The 24,087-nt window shown below is 39.3% G+C and overlaps 1 protein-coding gene across 1 annotated transcript; it reads left to right on the top strand.

Annotated features, from left to right (window-relative positions):
* Positions 1–1,753: 1,753 nt before the first annotated feature.
* Positions 1,754–23,901, top strand: LOC145451587 (kelch-like protein 10). Its single transcript, XM_080329797.1, has 13 exons — positions 1,754–1,977; positions 11,997–12,105; positions 13,010–13,152; positions 13,228–13,407; positions 14,076–14,182; positions 14,239–14,384; positions 14,450–14,552; positions 17,552–17,691; positions 17,755–17,846; positions 19,695–19,800; positions 20,118–20,258; positions 21,186–21,403; positions 23,164–23,901. The coding sequence occupies exons 1-13, from the start codon at positions 1,790–1,792 to the stop codon at positions 23,351–23,353; spliced, it is 1,863 nt and encodes a 620-aa protein (XP_080185923.1). The 5' UTR covers positions 1,754–1,789; the 3' UTR covers positions 23,354–23,901.
* Positions 23,902–24,087: the final 186 nt, after the last annotated feature.

The raw sequence follows: 24,087 nt of genomic DNA, 5'->3' as shown, positions 1-24,087 counted from the left end.
TTCATAGTCAATTAGTTATTTATGCGCAGTATAAAATTGGAAAAATCTACGATTTTCTTCCCACCAAGTGAAATATTTAAGGGTAAATACAGTAATTTTGGGCTTTTTAGGGGTCTGAATATCTTCTGACAAAGAGCCAATCTGACAAAACTAATGTGATATTCGTAATCAGCATCCTCAAAAACCGCAGAAACGGCTCTTAGATGTTCTGTCTAAAAAAAAAATTCATTTTGTTGACCAGTGTTATAGACCACATTTTGACCATATGTCAGTGGAATTGTAGTTTAACTTCACTCACTATTGGGAACAAGTCGGTGACATAAATCCCCAATTCCGAGAAGGCTGAAACTGCACACCGAAATCAGAGTTTCAAGGTAAAAATCACCGAGAAGCAATTATTCACGGAAGTGAAAACGCCAGCGCAAAACCGTTCTTTTCCGGTTACAGCAAGATACGAGAAGAATATAATAACTATACAAAAATATAATTCAACTATGCGTGATCGGAGTGCTGTATCACTTACGGCCTCCAGAGAAGCCCGTATCGCGATTTCATGATAATGAACCACATTTCAACGTCCACGTTCACGGTTGTATTCCTCACAACACATACGCAGGGCTAACGCCAGATTAGGACTAAAACAAAGCGAGCATAGAAATATGCCAAATTCGATCGCCGTCGCAGCCACTGTTTAAGCGGTTTATAACTGTTCAACCGGCCAATCGTCGTATTGGTGCCAATAATTCCGTTGTTTGCTAACAACTGTATTTCTAGAATAGAACCCCTATATAATATAATGCTTGATAAAACGTATAGGCTATTCAAGTTTAACAATAAAGGCCACGGATTTCGAGTTAACATTACGGAATCATTTGACTGGTTTGGCCTGCGAGCGACCTAGATGTTTGAATCCGGCCCGCAACGCAAGCTGAGTTTAACATCCCGGCCCTAGGGTGCACGATAGGCCTACACCCGGTTGAAGAGCCCTGATATAGACTACACTAGGGGTCACCAACACGGTGCACCCGCGGGTGCCAGGTAGCCCGCGAGCCTGACGTTCCCGAGAATATACAAGAAAGTAAATACCCATGACCATTATTAAATTCGTATTATGGAGCACAGTACCTAAAAAGGTGATACGCTCCACTGTGTTATGACTATTAATACATATTTTTCAGAATATAGTGTCAATGTCACCGACTTGTTTCTGATGGTTATTTGAATGAGAACTCAACGTTGCCTATGGCCATGTTCGGTGTTTACTCTCTTGAGGGAATATTAACGTCAAAGTATTTATCACTAAAAATCTCAACCTTTGTTATAAGTGTGTTGGATAATAGGCTACCATATTTTTTCAATCAATCCAGAATTGCCTCTCGGGCTGACGAAATCGGCTGGTTGGGCCGTATGTTTGATACCCCTGGTCTAATTTGCCATGCATCGTTTGGATTAAAATGCTGTACTGCGGTATAATTATGAGATTATGTTTTCGTGTAACACCTTTTCGCAGAGAGTGTAGAGCACATAGGTCTATTTACTGGTTTTCCAATGTGAGCTTCCGATCATGCGAGTTATAAAAATCACAATCAGTTATAGGCCTACAAAATAGCTGCCAGTAGAAATGGGAGTTATGAGTGTTGACGACACGAACTCCGATTTCGAATAAAACAATGGTAGCATTTTCACTAGTAATGAAAGTTGCCTATGACGACACAATACCCATATGAAACAATTTTCTTCGTAAATTCAAAACCGGCATTTGCTATTTGTCTTTAAGCGTATAAACAGCATGAATTTAGAGAGTGGTTTTTCCGAAATTTCTTTTTGTTCCGATGAATGGAGACCCTGCAGTCAGTCGTGGTCGATCTTCAATGAATTTCGCCATAAAGGAATTTTCTGCGATGTTGCGTTAAAAGTGAAGGACGTTACGTTCCCTACTCACCGACTTGTGCTATGTGCCTGCAGTGACTTTTTCAGGTAAGCGATAAGTAGTTTGTTTATTGTAGAGGTAATATTTTAATATTTGTTGTAGAAGCTATTGTTTCTTTTTATGGTAGAGGTGATCATATTTTTGCAAATGGACATAAATAACTATTATCAAAACATATCATACATATGGTTACCATATTTTGAGACCCGAAAAGAGGACACTTTTTTAAAATGCTGATAAAATGCTAGGGGAGATAGTGTAGTGCAGTGGTCGGGAACCTTTTTTGTCCGAAGAGCCATATTTGCCCTATTTTTTTCATCTGAACTCCCAAAGAGCCATATATGTCAATCAACTGTTACGTCACAATTGAAAATTCTTGACGTCATGATAGCAGTAATTCGAACTCATTACGTGGGGTCAGACTTGGGGTAATCGTAATTAGTAATCGTAATCGATTACGACGATTACAGCATTTTCAAGTAGGCTAATCATAATCGTTATCGATTACATTCGAAAATATCCAAAGTAATCGCAATAGACTATTTCACTTATCTAATCGATTTCATCGTGAAAGAACGATTACTTTTTATTTGTACAAGGACTATGACATGAATCGAACAGTGAACATTCTTGAACAATGCAGAGTGCGATATTATAACAGGTTATTGATGGCAGAAACGTCGGAATTTCAGATGGTACTGCCCATTATTGTGTCATTATTTGCTCGTCATTACGTAACGAATTATCCACACGTAGTAAATAGACATATTTGATGTAGGGCTATCTACGCACAGGTAGGCTATACTGTATGGTTGTAAGAACACTCGTCGCGCCCGATAGCAAGTTATCGGTACATTCCAAAGCCACTACCTCGCAGCAGGATAATAATCACAACTTTGCGTAGTTACAAATAGTTAGGGTTCTGGTTTAAATCATTTTGCCCTTGATTAAAATCGATTTTAATCAATTATATAATTCAAATCATGATTTTTTTTTGATTTTTTTTTACTCATAATAACAACAACACGAACAAAAGAATATGGGATGAATGACTACCACGTCAATGAAGGTGATGAAGGGTAACGCTTAAACTTTAATTATGTGGGGCTGTGAATCATCATCCAGACAGCTGAAAACGTTCAACCTATGTGGTAATGATAGTTGAAGACGTTTAACCTATGCGTTAATGATGGGTCGCCCGAATAATTACTGGTCTGTTTTTATTATTATTATTATTGATACATCACAGTGGCGCTTATCGCTAAAATTTTGATCTGTTCTAGTAGCAAGGAAACATGTTGAGTGAGTCAAATCGGGACCATCCAATAGTTGCATCTTCATCCTGATCGATGGAGTGGTTTCTTCCAGCAAACTGGATCAGAGATGAGGGAATCTTTCGATTCGATAGAGACTCCGGATTGCGCTACGTTTGCGGTATCCCACCAGTGCCTCGGAAATAGCAACAGCATGCCACAGACAACTAACTAGTACCGTCTGTTTGTCAAATAGCTGAACTATACCGGTGCCGGTGACGAGATGCTATCTCCGGTTTATATAAAATGCACATGATTGTCCGATAATAAACCACATTCACGCATCTCGTCCGAAAATTTGAAAAAACCAAAATAATCAATAAAATCAAAATGGTGAAATTAAAATCAAAAATCAACGAAAAAACTGATTTAAATCACACTGATTTAAATCAGCCTGATTTAAACCAGAACCCTACAAATAGTAACGTATTGATGTTTGGTTGAGCTTAGTTAAATGCAGTTTGACTGTTGCTGCTTCACGTGCAGTATAGACCTATTTCCGTACACCGGACAACGATTTGACATTTTGCACTCGTCTGATTGAACATGGCGATTTCCACATCGAAGAATTAAATATCAACGATTGCTGATATAAATCATAACCGAGTATTTATTTTCCGTCACTCGTAACGGCAGTTCACAGCATCTGTATTGAAGGCCGAATTTTATGTTCGCTTTGTCTTATTCTCATATGGCCCTACTTGAAATGGGCACCAATCTTTATTTCGCAATTCTTTACGTAGCATAGTGGTAACGATAAGCGCCAACGAATCTGTCGGACCGGTTCGATTCCCATCGGAGGTTGATCTGGGCTCCCCTTCCCCCGCCGTCGCTGTTCTTACGGCGATAAAAAGAAGCCCAGAAAAAGACCCGACGAAAGAAAGCACTCAAAAGGAATGGAAATAACTAGTAGACAGGGACGCGGCTTCAAAAAGATCAACATCGAAAAAGAACTGTGACATCGGGCACTCTAGGCCGAGGTGGATCTGTTCATAACATCGCATTGCGTCTTATCGCATTGTACACTGTGTGTGACTTGTTCAGATGAAAATTATAACCCGACAAATACGCTTATACGCTTATACACCAAGCTAGCGTGGGTTGCAGCTAGAATCAGGACCGAAACAGCAATTCGTACCCGAAACGTCGGTCTCGGGCCCCCACAGGATGATCAATCAAAATTATGGTGAGCGAATTCCCCCTGACCCCACCCTTACGACCGGGCTTTTAGCCAAAACTAGACGACACGATTTGATGCGATGTGGATTCGCTGTGTACTTGCTTTCAATTCGCGCCAAGTGTGAAAAATTGCAAGTTCATGACCTATTTTCGTGTATACTATTGGTAATTGCATATATTACTATTCACTTTTATCCTCTCTCAGCCCCGTAGATATACCGGTAGAGCTGGGGAAGGTGGTGTCTTCGAAAATTTAGGGCACGCAATTCATAATCTTAACATCTTCGGCCGTGTCCAGTTCGTGACCTCTACTATAGTCATAAGATATTGGAGTCACCGAAACGTAGCATACTATAGCAAAATTAAGGAAAATCTTTCGTGAGACCCACACATAAATTGTCATTTCGTCACGGGCATATTTACCTCTGTGGGTGTCCCGGGTGACATTTGTAGTATGGGTCTCAGATTGGGAGGACAGAATTATTCGTCGCGCGTATCCAGCGCGATTATCGAAAATGGATACATACACAAAGTTTCGGCCAAGGTCTTTCTTTGGTGGCGTGAAGTCCCATGTTGACCGAAACTGCATATGTATTGGTGTATCGTGGCGCGGTAACGGCCGGCACCGAAATGCCTATTTCTATAAATTATTCGTACTTTTTTTTCTGGAGGGAGGAGGTATTCATTTCAAAATCAAGATATTTAGCGACATTAAATCGTGACGCACGAAGAAAATTTTCAAGTCAAATAAATCTCTCGAAAATACTATATAATTTATGTTGATTTACGAAATAATTTTGTGTTACGGGTTACAGCCCTGGCTAGAATGCAAGTCGTTGGGTGCAAGAAATCGTCTGCTATAAAGATGAGCAATGGGTATATTATGACGTAAACAGCAAATGGCGTAATGACGTCTCATTCAAGAAGAAAGTTGTTTTCTCATTAGGCCTTTTTCATCACAGTCGTTATATTGTCTTCCAATATGTGTTCAAAGAAAATTCTAAGAAAGAAAATAAATCTAATCGTGAGTAATCGTGATTACTTTTGCAATGTAATCGTAATCGTAATCGACTACTTCATGATTTTGCTGTAATCGTAATCGTAATCGACTACTTCATTATTTTGCTGTAATCGTAATCGCGATATTCCGAAGTAATCGTAATCGCAATCGATTACATTGATGAAGTAATCACCCCATGTCTGCATGGGGTTCCTCGTGCGCCATAATTTCTCTGTAAAAACTGGTATTTAATGTTCCAAAATGAAGCTCGAAACAAAGAGGTAAGGCACAGACGGGCCAAGCCTCACCATTGATAACGCAATTCATCGTAAGTCACTTAGAATTTATTACAACTGATATTAATGTGACTGTGGCACTGATTCCGAAAATCTAAATACTTATCGACTTCTCAATTTTCGTATCCGGAGGTAAAATAACGTTACGCTACACGCATACATTTTATCGCCGGTACTACACAGAGCTATATACTGATCATTTGATCAATCAAGAACGTGGATAGCTACGGCGTTGTTTGTAATTCGAGTTTGTAATCGTGAATGTCACATCCACAACAGTTCATTTCGCGTCGTATATCAGGAAAACAGTGTGCATTTGAAAACTGCGTTTTTAAATGGGCGTCGATATGTCTACTATGCTCTTTGATTAATCAACGTATCGCACAATGCAAGATTTCGAGTCGGGTACATAGAATTTGCGAGCGATATTGGCCGCCGGCCTGACAGTCACTTTAATTTGATGATTTTGAAAAGAGGGGTTACGAGCCCCTAAACCTGAAGATGGCATTGTCTGTACCTCTCAAAGACATGTTTATACTGCCACGAGAATAATTCTCGTGACCGTGATGAAAATTTATCAACAAGTCGCTGCAATATTGATCAATTCAATACAAAAATAAATATTTGGCAAAGAGCCATATCTTATACCCAAAAGAGCCATATATGGCTCGCGAGCCATAGGTTCCCGACCACTGGTGTAGTGCATGGTTACGATAAGCGACCATCAATCTGAAGGATCGAGTTCGATTCCCGTCGGACGTTTATCTGGGCTCCTCTTCCCCCGCCGTTGCCGTTCTTACGGCGACAAAAAAGCCCAGTAAAAGACCCGACGAAACAAAGCACACTCACGGAATGGAAAGAACTGGTAGAAAGGGTCGCGGCTTCAAAACAGATCAACATCGAAAAGAACTGTGATATCGGGCACTCTAGGCCGAGGTGGATGTTAGAGTAAAGGATCGCTACTAATGCGTGTCGTTCGACATCTTCCTATCTGTTCATGACATCGCATTGTGTCTTATCGAATTGTACATTGTGTGTGACTTGTTCAGATAAAAAATATAACCCAACGATATTATGTTATGTTAGATCTGGTACTGGTGATCTGTTGACTAAAACAAGGTCATCTTCCAATCCCTACCGCCGAGATACCGAAATTCGTTGATTGCCCTGCCAGCTTTGGCGTTCACTGCGTCGGAGTCGCGTTTTTGATCGCATTTTAATTATTTCTCTATAAAAATAGGACATTGAGGCGTCCTCCGACGACGCACTTTCAATTTAATGAAAAAGAGAACAAATCCTCTTAAAAGAGAACATATGGACACCCTATATAATGGAAGCAGCCGAATCCAACATTGATAGGTCGTGGCGTAAATGTTAACTTGCATGAGCAATTTATTTCATGTATATTTTACAAAACAAACGCCCCGAAATTAGTTACTACCAGAGACGGTCAGTAAAAGTGCTTTTAATTTTCCGGAGCACCCAAGTTAATGTTGCGTATACTTGCAGTACAGACTGAAGTGGTTACATGTTTTCAAACTATTTCCACTTCTACTTATCAGTTTTGAACGTAATAAACTACTTACCTTTTGCACTTGACTTTTGTGAAGGAGCGAGTTAGTTTTTGGATTGGTTTTTATCACCTTTGTGAGTGGACTAAAACTGGGCGAAATAGCCCAGGTATCTCGGTAGCGTAATATTGCCCCAAAAACTGACCTATTAGTGCAGGGGCGGGCAACACACGGCCCGCGGGCCGGATCCGGCCCGCGACGGGATTTTGTGCGGCCCTCCGACAGTTTACGGTCTTACGTGATGATGTGGCCCGCGTCGCCGTTTACAGACAATTAGGCGCAAACATTTTCGATCATGAACATTAGCAAGACAAAGCGACGTTCCATTACAACTGATGTTCATCGCATTGGCGGATTGGGCCATGCCATTCACAGATTTTTCGAAAATATTCGTAATATCAGTAAATAGTGGAATATTTTCGGGTAGATGGATTCAAACTAAAAAAATTCGCGAGTTTCTCTCGATTTAGTGTCTCTATGTACGTGTCTTGGTTATGAGAATACAGTATCATTGATACACTATAATAGCCCGACGCCGTTGGGTTGCAGGAGTTTTCAACAAAGTAATTAATAAGAATGAACCCGCCCGAAGTGAACAATCTGAGATAAGTTCATGAACGTGTGTATTCTTATGCCATGATCAATGTTCAAAAATATTATTATACGTGCTGTAAAATTTTGAAGAAACCACTTGCTTAGACACTCACCAATATCATTGATCAAATTCATTCATTTATGCAAAAAAATTTCGCGCTTCGCGCGACTAGAAGCCGAATGCACTCCAACTTTTTTGATCACATTCATATCACCGATTTGGGCTCGCCCATGAATCGGTCGCCGATAATCCAGATATAGTTAGCAATTGCAGGAATGTGTGCGTCTCTGAATTGTATGTACAAAAGGTAGTGCCGGGTAGGATGGACGGATGTGTGGCTCTTTCCAACGGGGAGAGTTCCCCTAAAAACATAAAAAAAATTCAGGAATCCGGCCCGCCTTATGTTCCTGTTCCCCTATCCGGCCCGCCGGATGGAGAAGTTGCCCGCCCCTGTATTAGTGGAATCAACAGTCATTTTGTGTAATCGGTATATAGGCCTATTGCAATTTCAAAAGTAAAAACCATTTTTCGGTTTCCTGTTATCTGTATGCGACACCCCGATCAAATCTATTTGAATATTTTTCTAACCTTTCGTTATCGGCTTTTAATTGAAGTAATATATTAGCTTGAGATTTGTTGAAATATAGAGCATCTCTTGAGTGGCAATATTGGCGCTACATTTGATCATATGTATGGTAACAATACTATGACAGGGGTGCCCAAACTGCGGCTTGCTTGTCGCATGCGGCTCTTTGAGGCTATGATTGCGGCTCTTTAATTTTATTGCACATGCGTTTCGCCATTTTGCTAGAGAGGTTTAACCTGAATGTAAAATGATGCATTCTATTACGTACTAACAATGTGCGTATTATTTTCGTGTTGGCGCTACAGGGTTAGAACTCTGAAATTCAACTCTCGAATCGAGTTCACATAAATGTTTTTTACAGAGAAATAAAATTTACGGAGCTGAAAGCTTCATCAAATGCTCAGCAGCATTGAAGGAACTGCTTTGCACTGCTTTGACGACGTATGAGCTTTAGTTCAAACACCTGCAGTCCAGGTGGAGACGCATCATATCACCAGCAAAACAATAACAAAACTTCGTATTATATACCTTAATGACGGAATCTAACACTGTACCAAGTTTCAAGGCTGTGATCTAATAATTACAGTAGAACCTACGTTATCAAAGTCTAGTATCCAGTGTCTGCGTGCGCTGATTCGGCTTCGAGCCTTGGTATATGTGAATTTTGAAGGTGTTCCATACCGAGATGCAGAGGTGGTCAGTAACGAAGTACTTCTACTTTTTCGAAGTACTCAAGTAGTTTTCCTCTACTTCTGTTACTTACTCAAGTAGATCTGATTTTCGCTACTTCTACTTATACTTGGTAATATTTTGTGATCTACTTACTTACTTTTCGCTATTTTCAGTTTGTCAAGTAGAAGTAGTTCAATCTTCCAATCAGGAAGATAGCCTGAGGAATTTCGGGGTTGTTTTTACGGAGTAACAACATTTAATATTCATAAAAGTGTAGTAAAACCCAGAATTTTCGTCGCGCTTCGCGCGCAGTGGATACGGAGTGACCGGTGTGATTTCACGGAAGTATCGGTGAATATAATTTAGGTAGAGGGTGGGCGTGGTTCCGTTCGCACCACATTGTCGCCCTTCACTCATATGAAATAATTCATCACAGTATATATGGCTCATCATAATGTTTGAAACTGATGTTTCGCAATCTAGCATTTACTTGTCATATCGTAATCTAGCATGTCCATGGCGTGTCCTAAGCTGGAAAAGTGGACTCTGACTTTTTTTAGTTTTACAGCTGTTTTAGCATACCACCTTTGAAACTTTCTGGACTAAAACCATGAAATACATGTTCTGCTTTTAGAAGTAGTATTTATATTTCACTTTCAATTCCCAGTATCATATACTTTGAGTTATAATTGATATCAATTCTTTGGTCTAAATAACATACATGTTGAAGTATAAAGGCAAGTGTGGTAATGCCTTTAATTTCTGAAAATAAAGCTACACAATATGGCATTTTTACGGTCCACCATATTTTTTTATTAACGTTTACTAATCGCGCAACGTGATTACACCGTATTCTATACAACTTCTCCGTATTGCTCTTCGACTAAACTACGGTCCTTATAGTATGCGGGATGGCGCCATACCATGCTATTTTCTAAAACGTGCTGTACGAGAAAACAGAGGATTAGCATCGCATTTCCATATCAATACTATTATTTTCATCACATGATGTGGACTAATACTTATTGCTTATGCTATCGGAAATTGGATACCTGCTGGTATGCATCAACATGAATCAAGCTCGTCACCTATCGCATAGCTCAATTTGTACCTTTTTACAATCCATGTGAACGAATTAGGATCGTTTTCAAAACTACTTACTTACTTGAGTACTTTTAAAGTCAGTCAATTCTACTTCTACTTCAAGTAGTTTTAGATTGCTTATGGAAGAAGTACTTCTACTCGTACTTGAGTAGATTTTTTCGTCGTTACTTCTACTTCTACTTGAGTAGCTTTCTTGACTACTTTGACCACCTCTGCCGAGATGTATGACGAAATTCGGTATGGTATATCTTGGTTGTGTTATTCAACTTCGCAATAAGTTTCAGGATTGTCACTCAATGATTATCATGGTAATTTCGTTATCAAAGTCGGCAATATATCGGTGCGCGCTCAATTACCAGACACTCGACTTTGACAGCGAAATTACTACGCTAATCATTGAGTCACAGTCTTGAAACTTGGTACAGTGCTAGATGACAGCATCTAAATATGCCATACTAAATCCTGTCACCCAACTCGATATGGAACACAGTCAAAATCAACAAAGAATAGCGACTCTGCCTTTAATTAGTGCTGCAGACGGATCGACAATAACAAAGTCATAAAAGATATCAGGGCGTGACGGTCACGTGATTTTTCGAGTGTCCACCAGAGATGAGCAATGAGCATGGATTAGGATTAGGTTTTGAAAACACAGGATTTATGAAATTTTGTCGGATTTGGATTGGATTTGGACTAGACATTTTTTTCAGAACGGATTAGGATTTGGATTGGATTTACCTATTTTCAGGGAGATTGAAATGTCGTGTGGCGAATGGCGACAAACTTTATTCAGATCAGTTATTAATGTACTTATGGTTACTAAGTTATCTTGAATCAAGTGAATCGTTGGTTGTGAAAGAAAATTTTCGAATCCCTCCATTGCATAAATTAGTATTTTTTCTGAATTTCCAGTTGGAATCGGATTAGGATTGGACATGGACTTGTATAAGAAAAAGTTATGGATTGGGATTTGGATTTGGATTTCAAGATTCGGATTTGGATTGGATTAGGACATAGAAATTTCAAATCCGCTCATCTCTGGTGTCCACACCAGAGATGAGCATGGATTAGGATTAGGTTTTGAAAAAACAGGATTTGTGAAATTTTGTCGGATTTGGATTTGATTTGGATTAGACATTTTTTCAGAACGGATTAGGATTTGGATTGGATTTACCTATTTTCTGGGAGATTGAAATGTCGTGTGGCGAATGGCGACAAACTTTATTCAGATCAGTTATTAATGTACTTATGGTTACTAGGTTATCTTGAATCAAGTGAATCTTTGGCTGTGAAAGAAAAGTTTGGAATCCCTCCATTACATAAATTAGTTTTTTTCTGAATTTCCAGTTGGAATCGGATTAGGATTGGACATGGACTTGAATATGAAAAAGTTATGGATTAGGATTTGGATTTGGATTTGAAAGTTCGGATTTGGATTGGATTAGGACATAGAAATTTCAAATCCGCTCATCTCTGGTCCACACCACCTTTGATTAGGCTACACGCTGCTATCACTGCACAATAATAAACTTCATTCGATAGCCTACTTTTCATTGTGACGGAATAAATTCGTATTTTTGTGTTGTGGCTCTTTTAAAACTAAGATTTTTCATATGCATGAAGAAGTTCTGCGCACCCCTGTACTATACGGAATGATCTACTCATAATACAACTTTGGTCTTTCAGTACCTGCGACATTGAATGGCCCAAAGTCCAGCAAGTGGAATGATTTTATATATTTTTTCATCAGGTCTCTGTTTGTGATCGATGGCGAAAGTAACGACAAACAAGAAGTAGAGGTAACAGGCGTAACCCCCGAAATAATGGCGACCCTGCTGGATTTCTCGTATACTGGAAAAGTGGGTTCATTGTTCATGAGTAACGTGCGATAGCAACGATAAAGCTGGCAGTTAGGGAAAGAAACCCCTTTCTTATTGCTCATCTTAACTGGAAAATGTTCTGCCAATTGATGATGTACTTTATGGCAATGTTAAGTTTAAACTTGAGGCAATATGTTCATTTACTTTCCATTTACTATATCCAAAGTGTTCACACCTTCTTCATACCATATTGTGGTCGCTTCAGCGCTGTTGCATTTCGACATATTCTAAAACCAATGAGAATTTAGCAACACAAAATAATACTTTGATCGCAACATAGCATTGTTTGATTTTGAAGTATTCGAACCCACAATTATTCAGTTGATCAAACCAATATTACGTAAAAAAAAGAGTTTCTTCATAACTGGCATACGTCAAAACGTGCCATAGTGGTTCTACTTTTGCATATGTTTGGATAGTATCCCGACAACTCTTGAAAAGAGGCACCCAGCAAGTTGTAAAAATGTACTATGTATTGCAATGGATCTTTTGTGGTGAAAGCAATATTCAAGTTATATGTACCAAAAATCTGCTATTTCAACACGAATTATGCCTGACGTGAAATATAATTCTGCTTCCAATTGTATTATACATATCATGCCCATGCCCATAGAGGAATTTCATTAGCTTTGTAGATATATAGCCACATCCAAATTCTTGCATATGAGATTATCGTATATACTTGGTTTAGTTTGTCACCATGTATAAAGATCCTTCGCTGAAAATGTGTAACGGAATTTCGAGGCTATGGCATTAGACAACCGAAGTTTTTCGGGACTATTTCAAGCATAGGCCTACTCAATACAAACTATAGCTTGATGGAGCGTGTATTCGATCGCTATTATTTGCGACGTAGAGATTCAGCATTTTAAATCATTTTAAGGTCACCATCAGCAGTCGAAACGTGGCGGACTTACTGTCAGCGGCAGACCGCTTCCGAGTATACTACGTGAAACAAAAGTGCTGTTCGTACCTGCGACGGCATCTTAGCGTAGAAAACTGCATCGGGATCTACAAATGTGGCGAGTTAGTTAGTTTTTTAAACTGCAACAGCGCCTTATCTGACGGGTTTTAATTTTGTTTTGAACCGCGCCTTTTTAGAGCCTTCTACTCTGACAAACTGAAATGCTCCGCGGCGAATTTCATGTTGTGTAATTTCGAAGAAATCTCGAAGTTGAGCGAAGAGTTCCTCCATCTGTCTTTCGCAGAGATGTATCGTTTGATAGCGGATGATCGTCTCAACGTCCGCGGCGAAGAAATCGTATGTGAATCAGTTTACAGGTAGCATATCATAGGAATGAAACTCGTGGATGACTAAAGTGTTCATTAGGTTCATGATCACCGATTACTCTGCTCCAGGCTTAGACTAATATTTAATATTAGTTTACTAAATATACTATAAATTATAACGAGATGTCGGTAATATAATTCTAATCTAATATTGTCAAATGTTACTATGTTCTCATTTTAACTCTAATAGAATTTCTGGCACTCCTGAAAATGTTAAAGGGATACTGTATAGTGTGAAACGTGTCAAGCTTAAGTGTAGGCTTAGGACTCAAAATATTTCAAAACGCATTGTTACCATTAAATTATGAGTGTCGATCACCAGTTGACAGAAATGACAGTTGCATGAGTTTTCGTATAGCCTTGTGCGACATGTTATGCGATGCTGAGATACTGCTAATCCCCCTTTAGCTGCTCCGGCGGCGGAAATATTGTACTGCATATAAACTATGATTTCCGTTGTTCAAATATTACTCTTATCGTGGAACAGCACACTTTCGTTCCTCGAAAAAATCGATCCTAATCATTGCCGGTACCTTGTAAGAGGCAAGTAGGCCTATAATTTACACTGTGCAATAAATGGATTTTATATAGACCCGAAATACACCGATATCTCAACGCAACTCACATCTTCACCATGGCTAATCTCTTCGCAATCACAGGTGGATTGAAGCAGACAAAGCAGTCCGAATCCGTCACTTACCGCACTTGTTAGGTCAGGTGCGACTAGGCTTGCTTGATCCTGATTTCTTGATGACAAAAGTGAACGGTAAGTGTAAATAGGTTGGTGTCAATTGGTGACGTGACACTCAATTTCCAACGTAGCCAACGAAATGGTGATTGACAACATGGCACAGTGCCAGGAACTGCTGAATCTGGCTACGAGAGCCGTTCACAAAATCCCTACGCCTCAATCGATAGACGCTTACACTAAATCGGAACAGTTGTCAAGACCCCGGCTTCCGTATGACGTACGTATGTTTTGGCTAACGAGGTCAGTACGTCGGTTTGTATTGATACTGTCATTAATTCGTAGTTGTTGGTCGCCGTGGGAGGGTGGTGCAACAATGGGTCTACTAATGCTGTCGAGGCTTACGACCCGCGTGCGAAAAGCTGGTCGAATATATCATCAATACCAGGTAAACGATGTTGGTTATATTGTGAGCGAAATTCAATTCCCGAATATGTTACGGGATATGATGTACATTGTACCCGCCTAGGGTTACCATATTTTTATATCTGGAAACGAGGGCACACAATCTATATGAAATCGGACGAGAAAACGGGTATTTGAAAATGTTGACAGAAAATATTGTTGTGCTGACTAAAAAGGTCATTTTTTCATCCTAAAAGACCCGCTCTGACATAATACTGTTGTGGCGACTAGAAATATATATTTTTATAAATCTAGTCCCGAAAAATCCGCCCAAGGTAATTTTTAGTTATCCTCGCCGCCACTGACGTCGGAATCCAGATTTCACGTCATCTATTGCGTTTTTCAGTTTTGCCTGTACACTAGCCTGGCTGTCAAAGCTATAAACGATGACGACTGCCTAAAATTAGGGCATTGGTCGTAATTGAAGGACAAAGCAGGATGTACGGTAACCCTCACACTGCCAATAGCAATAGTATGGTATAGCTTATGCAAGGAGTCACTGTATGATATTAGAATTATAGCTGCAATTGTGTCGCTAACGAAGTACTTCTACTTCTTCCGATGTATCAAGTTGGTGTCATCACATGTACTATTTACTTGAGTAGTTATGATTTTAGACTACTTCGGCAAAATGAGTTACTTTTACGCTATTGATTTTGTAGCAAAGTAGTATCAGGTCTGCATCAATTTTATGAATGAAAATAACAGGTATTGATTTAGCGTAGCAAGTGTGTAATAATAACTCCAAGCCTAAGTCAATGAATTCAACCTATAGGCTATAGCACGGATAAACAGCGGAGTAACTGGTAGCCCTCCGCAATAATCATCACCCAAAAAGTAGTTCTTGCTTTCAAAAATTATGGTGAACCCTGCTTTACTATAAATATACAATTAGAAAGACACCAAGCGCGAGATACATGCATTGGTCTTCAGTTACTAAATCCAGGGATATGTAGTTTCTAGATATCCCTGACTAAATCTTATCGAAGAAAGAGTTTTGCGATTACAAAACATAAATAGCTGCTTTGTAGTCATGAAGATTGCTCTCTTGGCAACTTTCATTTCAAAAGTGGCGAGATAGCCCAGTGGTATAATGGTAGGGTTACCATACGTCCCCTTTTAAGAGGATTTGTCCTCTTTTTGGACTTTATTGAAAGTGTCCTTGGAGGACGCCGAAATGTCATCTCTTTTTAGATTTTGTCCTCATTTTTGAGAATTTGTTTTAAATATAGGGTAAAATTTGAGTGTTAAAATTCGGATTTTACTCCACAATTGTAAGTCGGAAGATTTTGGAAAAGTGTCCTCTTTTCACTTTCCAAAATATGGTAACCCTATATAATGCACACCTGCAACACCAATAAGTTGTGGATTCGAGTCCGGCCCAGGTCGACTCCAGAATTTTTACGTAAGTGTTGGAGGTTTATCTTATAGCTCCTCCTTGCCATCTCATCCGCGTAAGCGGGGCCTTTAAAAGCCTTGAAGTGGGCCTGGTGTAAATGACCCATGTAGTCGGCAAACACCATGAATGCCACAAACAGCAACATTCATTTCGGGAATACATTTATTATAACTTGAAGGTTCTTCCGGTGCCATGTATCGGCACATTATATAGGGCACTGGTTTTCAGTATAGCACGGTATTACATCGTCTTCACAAAAAAAATGCCATTCAATGATTGATACAAAGAACGCGAATGAGAAACAGCAAGGAAATGCGTCAAAAAGACGGTCATTATATGTGTTGAGGGGATAAAATACAATAGTACCGCCTATCACAGCATCCCAAATGCTATACTCATAATATGGATGTCCTTAACTTTGTATGTCGACGGCAATACATTATTATATTATTTTCTTTCGACACCCCTAAGCAGCAGAATCGGTACCCCGGTTGAGAACCACTGCTAGCGATTCAAACAGATTCAAAATTGAAGCAAATATAGCAAAGCAAGATGAAACGATCATAATTACGCATCGTGGAATTCGCATTGTAACCTAAAGTATAGGCTACAGCAAACTTTGCTATACGGGTAAGGTAAAAACGACAGACGGCATGCATAAAACAAAGCAAAGTGATGAAAGCCAAGTCTATGAAAGCAGAGAGGCTAGAACACTTATTTCAAACAGTACTGTCTAGATCTTACCGGATGGCGCTATTTCCAGCGGCACAGGTGAATCTTGGATAAGAATGAACACGACTGTAGCAAAAATTGGGCTGTAATTCTTTTTTAAAAATAAAACATCATCATCATTGGTTTATTAGCAATTTCTATCAGTTCAATACACCACAAAAATGTCGAAGAGACTTGTAGTAGTCTATGGAATCAGACACCCACCTTGGCCTATAGGCGATGTAAAGTGGACACATGCACACTAAATGAAAAGTAAAAGAAGATAGTATAGAAATAAAAGCAAGCGACAAAAATGGGGTGGCATGTCATGGAAGGCGAGATCGATAAGTCAGGCCGTGGTCCGGTAATCTTGAGGATGGACTTGTATTTATTTAGTATAGTAATTACATGTATTTCAACTTGAAAGGGTCCCTAAAAGAAATTAGATTTGCCTAAGAAGGAATTGAAATAATGACATATTTGGAATGAGCGTTTCTAGTTCGATGAAAAAAGATATTTCTAAAAAGAAGTGCCCCCTTATGACAAATGTGCTCTTGCAATCTATGTTGATATGAAATATATCTAAGCAGTATTTGGTGGCACAGCAATGACACGAGCTTTATCTCAACCCTTATACATGTCGACTCCAGAATTCCTACCCAAGTGTCGGAGGTCTATCTAGGCCCCTACTCGCCATCTCATCCGTGTAAGCGGTGAGTTATAAAAGCCTAGAAGTAGGCCGTGCTACAAGTCGGCAGCTACGGAATAAAATGAAGAAATTCTGCCTGGTGTAAATGACCATAGCAGTTGACAAACACCATTAATTCCACAAACAACCACAACAACGACAACAACCATTATACATTTTACAGGTTTCGCGGAGGACAGACCTCGGGCTTATCACGGCGTAGTATTTCTAAACAGATGTCTATACATTATCGGCGGGTACGACGGAGTAAATTACTATGACAGTGTGAGGAAGTTGAATATAATCACCTACGAATGGATTGAGGTATTACACAAAAACGTAGCGAAGTAGGGCACAATTCAGTATGTAAGTATGTTGGAATTCTAGGAGCCATCCATGTTTCACAAGCGGTGTTACGTTGCTGTTACTAAAACGGAAGACAAAATCTACGCCCTGGGAGGAATGGACGGACAGGACAGGTGAGAGGTTGTGGAGGATAACGTTCTGATCATTGGCGAGCAGTACTCTCTTCGAAGTGACATTCTCAATTACAAATTCAAGTTCCAAGTATAGCCGTAATGTAGTTTGTTGGCACTGTCGTTAGAATACAGGCTTGTTGCGCAACGTTATGTTACCGCCGAGGAATTTGAGAAAGAGTAGTAAAGTTAACCAAATGATATCAGTTAACAATTATTGTTATCCTGGTTTAGGGAAACTGATTGAATTACGCGTGACTGCCAGTAGATCAATTGAGGTTGGCTACCCTCCAGCGTGTGGCAGGGATTGCTTTGAAAGTGGCTTAACTGAAATAAAAGTGTGCTACTGAAGAATAAACAGTAGATTCGCATTGTCTAACGGTGTTGATTTTGAATTGAAATGGACATTCTAATTCAGTGGTTCCCAAACGGTGCGGAATTCCCGACTAGTGGGGAATTTCGGGATTTCTGGTGGGGAATATACTCACTTTAGCAAAAATCTTTACAGTAATATTCTCCTTTATTAAATGTCGTTTTGAAATGCCGATCGTATCTCGAATATTTCTTAGATCATTTGCAATTCAGCAATTCATAATATCAGTGCCTCCAATTAGCGAGCATCGCCTGGATAGCGACACGCGATCTCCAGCAAATGTTTTTATTCATTTGCACACCATCATCGGTCACGAAACATAGCGATAGAAGAATTCTGCTTCGTTGTAATATGAGCTCATATTGCTGAACAAGTATTCAAGAGAGATCATGGACTTGCTAATTGATAGCACATCCGGACTTGTTACAAATGAAATTACATATTTATGTTATTTCAAGTTTTTTTAGTACTGTGCGAAAGTGTAGTTTACGGCGGCTTATATATATATCGCACGCATGAGTTCGTCAACATCGGGAAGTTTATATGACCCATGTATTATTCGGCATTTACGGATGTAAATTGATGCTACCCCGCGCATTTGGAAAATTTTCAAACCCCTCCTATTTTTCTGTTGGCTGCGCGTCGTGGTATAGATACATATTTACGGGGCTGCGTTTGCGGCTACCAATTCACTGCTGTGTTAATTTTCTTGTGTGCTGATCAATTCCGGGGATCTTAGCAATCACCAATAGCACGTACTATTTACCAAGCAAAGTCTTGCAAAATTTTATTGGAGATAGCATTTCAAAGAGTGGATATGGATGTAAAGATTTTAGGTGGGGAATGAAGGCTCGGAATAATTCGGAAGTGGGGAATTCGCATAAAAAGGTTGGAAACCACTGTTCTAATTGCTTAAAATTTCGAGAAATATCATTTGGCTCTCAGCACGGATTCAGAATTTATAATTTGTAGCTGCAAAGATTCCAGACCAACACGTGTCGCTTGCTCATTGCTGAACTGCATCTTTTTTTATTGTGTTGCGTGTTTAAATATCTGGTAACCGCCTTCTTGTTTAGTGCGGTTGTTATAGCATCACTCGACGAATCCGATGTAATGAACTTCGATTTCGTGCCATAATGACCTCACGAATTATCAACTGTGACGTAACCGTTGATATCGATGTATGGCTGTTTGGGAATTACAATTGTAAATATAGGGCTAACATGGCTCTTCTGACCAAACAGTTTCTTGACCGCTGCTCCAACCCATAGCGAGATTTCAGTAGATAAATTATGATGCAGAAATGCAGAGTGTAACTTGAATGTAACATCGGTAGTAAATGCGATAAAATTGCGTTATCGTTTGATACGGCATCTGCTAACGTGGATACTGTCGAGATTAGGTTTGTCTGACCAAATTTTACACAATTCACCAACTCTCTCCAAAATTGACGCGTTGCAATAATCATTGATATTTAGACTAAATACGGCAGAAGTATACGATCCCGACCGACGAGCTTGGGCTGTCTTGCCACCGATGCACGAACTGAGAAGTGATGCAAGTGCTGCGTCGTTAGGAAACAGGGTATGTGTGGGGATTGAATTTTAATATTAATGTTTTTGACACATATGGATACATATAATTAATTTGAGCCTTGGATTTGAACATAACGTGATTTATTACCGTGTATATCTTCAACCAATTCAGACTCTGATTGATAATGAGAATAAACCAAATCGTTTCAGGGTAGTTTTTAAGTGTCGAGAACCCGGTTGTTTCATTAGGCTCCTAATCAAAATCACTTAACAAGATGTGACACTCAATGTGTAATCCTTGCATGCCGACCCCTCTCCGTTTAGGGCATAGTCTGAGTCTCATATGCAAATTGCACATGTCTTTAGATATACGTCTGCGGTGGATTCAACGGACTTGATTGTCTCTTTACCGCCGAGTTCTACGACCCCGTGAATAATGCTTGGACGTGGATTACTCCCATGATGACGCGAAGATCTGGAATATCAATAGTGGCTTTGAATGACAAGGTATTGTAATTCGTAAAATCAATCTTACTCTGGAGATTTGGATGGAGTTGATCAGTAATTACAGTTTGGTTGTTACTTGTAAGAACTTTATTTAAAATTTAGAATCAACGAAGCCAAATATCAATCGAGTTACATAGAGAAAGAGAGAGGGAGAGGGAGTCTTTATTTTCATCCAACCAAAATAAAATTAAAAAATATAGACGGCAATGATGGTGGTACAGAAAACATGCATGTTCATTGCTCAGTATTCGGTATCAGATAGAAATAATCAATACGACCGTGAAGGTCAACCATAGTCTGATCATACCCGCATCAAATAGGTACACTTGACTTTCTATAAAGTCTGGCTGTAAAAAATGTAAGTTGAAAAAAGGAAAATAAAAAAGAAAAAGTAAACGATGGTAGAAAATGATCAAATGATCCATGAAGCAATGTCTGGACAAGGTAGGACAACAGTGTTAGTATAAAGACAAGAGATGATGAAGTAGGTCTTTCTTGAATCTATTATAAGGTAATCAACGGATGCGCTGTAATAATGCTTTCCAAATGATATATCCTGAGTAGTTGATATATCTCTTAGTTAGGTTGCTATTGGGTGGGCGTAACTAGATATTTTCCTGGACTGGTACCGTTCATGAAAATCATTTAGCTGCAGATGAAATACGGTGGCTTTCTGAAGAAAATGGCTGCTGCCAGCCTAGTTTCATACCTTCAACTTTAATTTGAGATCACAACAAATTTAGAGCGCAATACCTTTTTAAATAGATGTGGAAGTTGTCACGAAACATAACCGCTTGATTAAATAGTGCAAGTATAGCCGAGCCAAAACGAACCTGGAAAATTAGAGTAGGCCTACTTAGATGCTGATCATCTATCTTAATTCTATCACGGTTCACGATTTCCAATATCGTAACATGTAACATCTAGATTTTTGCCGTGGGTGGATTCGACGGCATCAATCGTCTACGAACAGCCGAGGCTTACGACCCTTCGACCAACAGCTGGAAGATGGTGGAGCCGATGACAAAGGCACGCTCGAACTTCGGGATGGACGTCATCGAAGATCAGATTATAGCTGTCGGCGGTTTTAATGGAAGTCAGACGACATCGGATGTGGAAATTTATGATCCATCAACAGACAGTTGGTAAGTATCCGATGTGAGAACAGTTTTGGGGTAGTTGGTATTAGTTGTATGTATGGTTACATTTGAAACAAATGGTTGTTCAAAACACTTTGTGTAAAACATGTTTTAAGCAGTGTTTTAAACAAAGGCCAAAAGCATCATTCAAGTATGAAGTTTGGTCCCAAGCAGAGTGGTGGTGCTGGTCATTTTCCTTCCACAAGCAAGCGAGACATCTTGGTGCCAAGAAACGTCACATATCGGTAGTTTCCTCAATCATATAAAAGCACATCGAATACCTTAAGACTATAAACGTGAACTGTGTGGATTATATGCTACGATGCAACTGATGAGCATTGAGCATATATATAGCTGCTACTTTTGATGCAATAATGAGCTGTGCCGTTCGGAAATTCCACATTACTACTTGGTACAACGCACATTATATTTATAGTCCTTGTAAGATTTGTGTAATCGTTCTCTTACAAAGAAATCGATTATTATATATGTAGAATATGACGTAACAATTTTATAATAAAGGAAAGTTAGGCGAAGTCAACTGTAACCATAAACGATTACCATTACAAATCGCGATAACCCCCATGTCTGATAGGAATATATTTTATGTTGAAATAATAAGATGAATTTTCCTAAACTTTTCATCAACTTAGTGATATTCCATTTATTGTTGGTACCCACTATGCTCACTAGTAAACCAGGGCATCGGTTAGGAATGCCTGGTCTGAATCGATGTAGTTACCCTCCTGTTGAATTTGGATTTTGGATTATTTTGAGCGAGTCAAGAATCTCCAAGCAGGATTGTGACCAAGTCACAAGGTTCAGAGCAGGGATATCTAGATACCCCTGGTTCGGAGTCACATGTAAATTGGACCCTTATAGTTTTGACTCGAGTCAAGTCGAGTCATTTACAATTCACCACCGAGTCAAGTCCGAGACAAAGTCAGTGAGTCGAGGGTCGAGTCCGAATCATAGTGTTGTGACTCGAGTCCGAGTCCAAGTCATTATGTTCGCTGTTCAGTTTTGAGTTCATTCCGGTTAAACCCACTTCTACGACTATGCTCGAGCGATATATTATAGAATGGCTCGCATTCATAATACCGTAATTTTCATCAGTCCTAACAATCATGTGGTGACTTTACTATTCGAAGTTACAATGAAATGTCTGTCTTGGCCGCCCTATAGTGTAAGGGAGTCATATGACTTGCTTCGAGTCATGCACAAATACTCAAGTACAAGTCGGGTCAATACAAAAATTGACACAAGTCGAGTCATTTGCGCATTTGAAAAAATAACTCGAGGCAATTCGGTTCTGCTGCACTATAGCAAAAGAAAGAAATAAGAATTTAATAAAAATACCAGTTCAGCAATAAGCGACTATTCTTGATCTTGATTTTACCTTTTCCCTCCACCACCAAACAAGCCATTAAAATATTGTGAGAGCAAAATCAAGCTCAACCACAACATTAACTTAATATGTAATAAATAATTATGGTACTATCATGATCATTTTGTGTTGCATGTGTACCATTTCAACTACTGGTTACTGCATCAACCAGTTTTCTTACTAAAGTGACATTTCTTCAAAAAGTAGAAAAATATAGGGGCGTGATCATTTTTAAAAAATTTCATAGGGTGCCACGGTGTAAAAAATGATTGCGAACCCCTGATGTACAGCTCAAATTTAACAAGCATGATTTAGTTCATCCACAACGCTGCCGTGCGATCGAGATCCCATTTTCATGATTGCTCTTATTTCCGTCCAGGCGCGAAGCCCACAAGATGCAGATGCTGCGAAGCGCTTTAAGTTGCTGCGTCATGGATCATCTACCGTATATTGTGGTTCGTAGCCTGTGCAGTTCTCGCAACTACGATCACGAATTGGACGAAAAAGACGTATCGGAATACTCTCTCCCTCTTAATCCAGTTCAAGAAGAAGATGAAACGGACGTATAAGATTTAGAACTACTCGCAGCCACAATTTTCATTTCTTTGATGTATTTTCAATTGGTGGTATAGACTAACGTCACTTTCGCGACTCCACCAATTGGATCATTGGTTCTCTAATTGCTTTCTATAATTTTATTTTCCCAATTCTACTTCCTTTTCTGTTTTAAATAGCACTGGTTTCACACAAGGCTTTATTTTTCTTGTTCCCATTCAACTTCTTTGCAGTAATTAATGAGTGACTCTTGAAATATGGATGTTGTTCGAACATACCAGTACTTCAGTATAGCTGCAGCAAACATAGGTGTAAAGCCGCAATTAAAAATAAATTGTTGAATAAAAATGGTTCATACCGTATTTCTTTGCCCGCTTTAACAAGCACTGGTTTCACACAAGGCGCTGTTTTCCCTATTCCCATTGGACTTCGCATTGCAGTCATTAATAATTGTATATTACCACGTTGAAATATACATGCAGTGTTAACATACCGGTACGTCGGTATAGCTGCAGCAAACCCAGTTCTAAAGCCGCAATTAAAATGAATTGGTGAATGGAAATGGCTTATGACGTATCTGTATACTATACAGTGTACACTGTACAATGTACATGTACAGTGTACAGGCGTAAGTCTAGTGCTATCGAGGTTTGACACACTTGGTCAGCAGTCATTTTTATTATACTCACGTTACACGATGGTCTTGATCTGGGGAATATATTGTACGTCTACTGGTAATTTTGCGCAT

This window comes from Botryllus schlosseri, chromosome 12 (genome assembly GCF_051294905.1).
Source record: "Botryllus schlosseri isolate E-star chromosome 12, Bs_hap1, whole genome shotgun sequence".
Classification (NCBI taxonomy): domain Eukaryota; kingdom Metazoa; phylum Chordata; class Ascidiacea; order Stolidobranchia; family Styelidae; genus Botryllus; species Botryllus schlosseri.
The sequence above is the reverse complement of the archived record's forward strand: the minus strand, read 5'-3'. Positions and strand labels throughout refer to the sequence as shown.

Bases quoted from the DNA above. Each gene is read 5' to 3' on its own strand.
- LOC145451587 (XM_080329797.1), top strand. From the start codon at position 1,790: ATGAATTTAGAGAGTGGTTTTTCCGAAATTTCTTTTTGTTCCGATGAA. The intron at 14,385-14,449 runs GTACGTATGTTT...ATTAATTCGTAG, and splicing joins GACCCCGGCTTCCGTATGAC to TTGTTGGTCGCCGTGGGAGG. The intron at 17,847-19,694 runs GTGAGAGGTTGT...ATTGATATTTAG, and splicing joins GGAATGGACGGACAGGACAG to ACTAAATACGGCAGAAGTAT.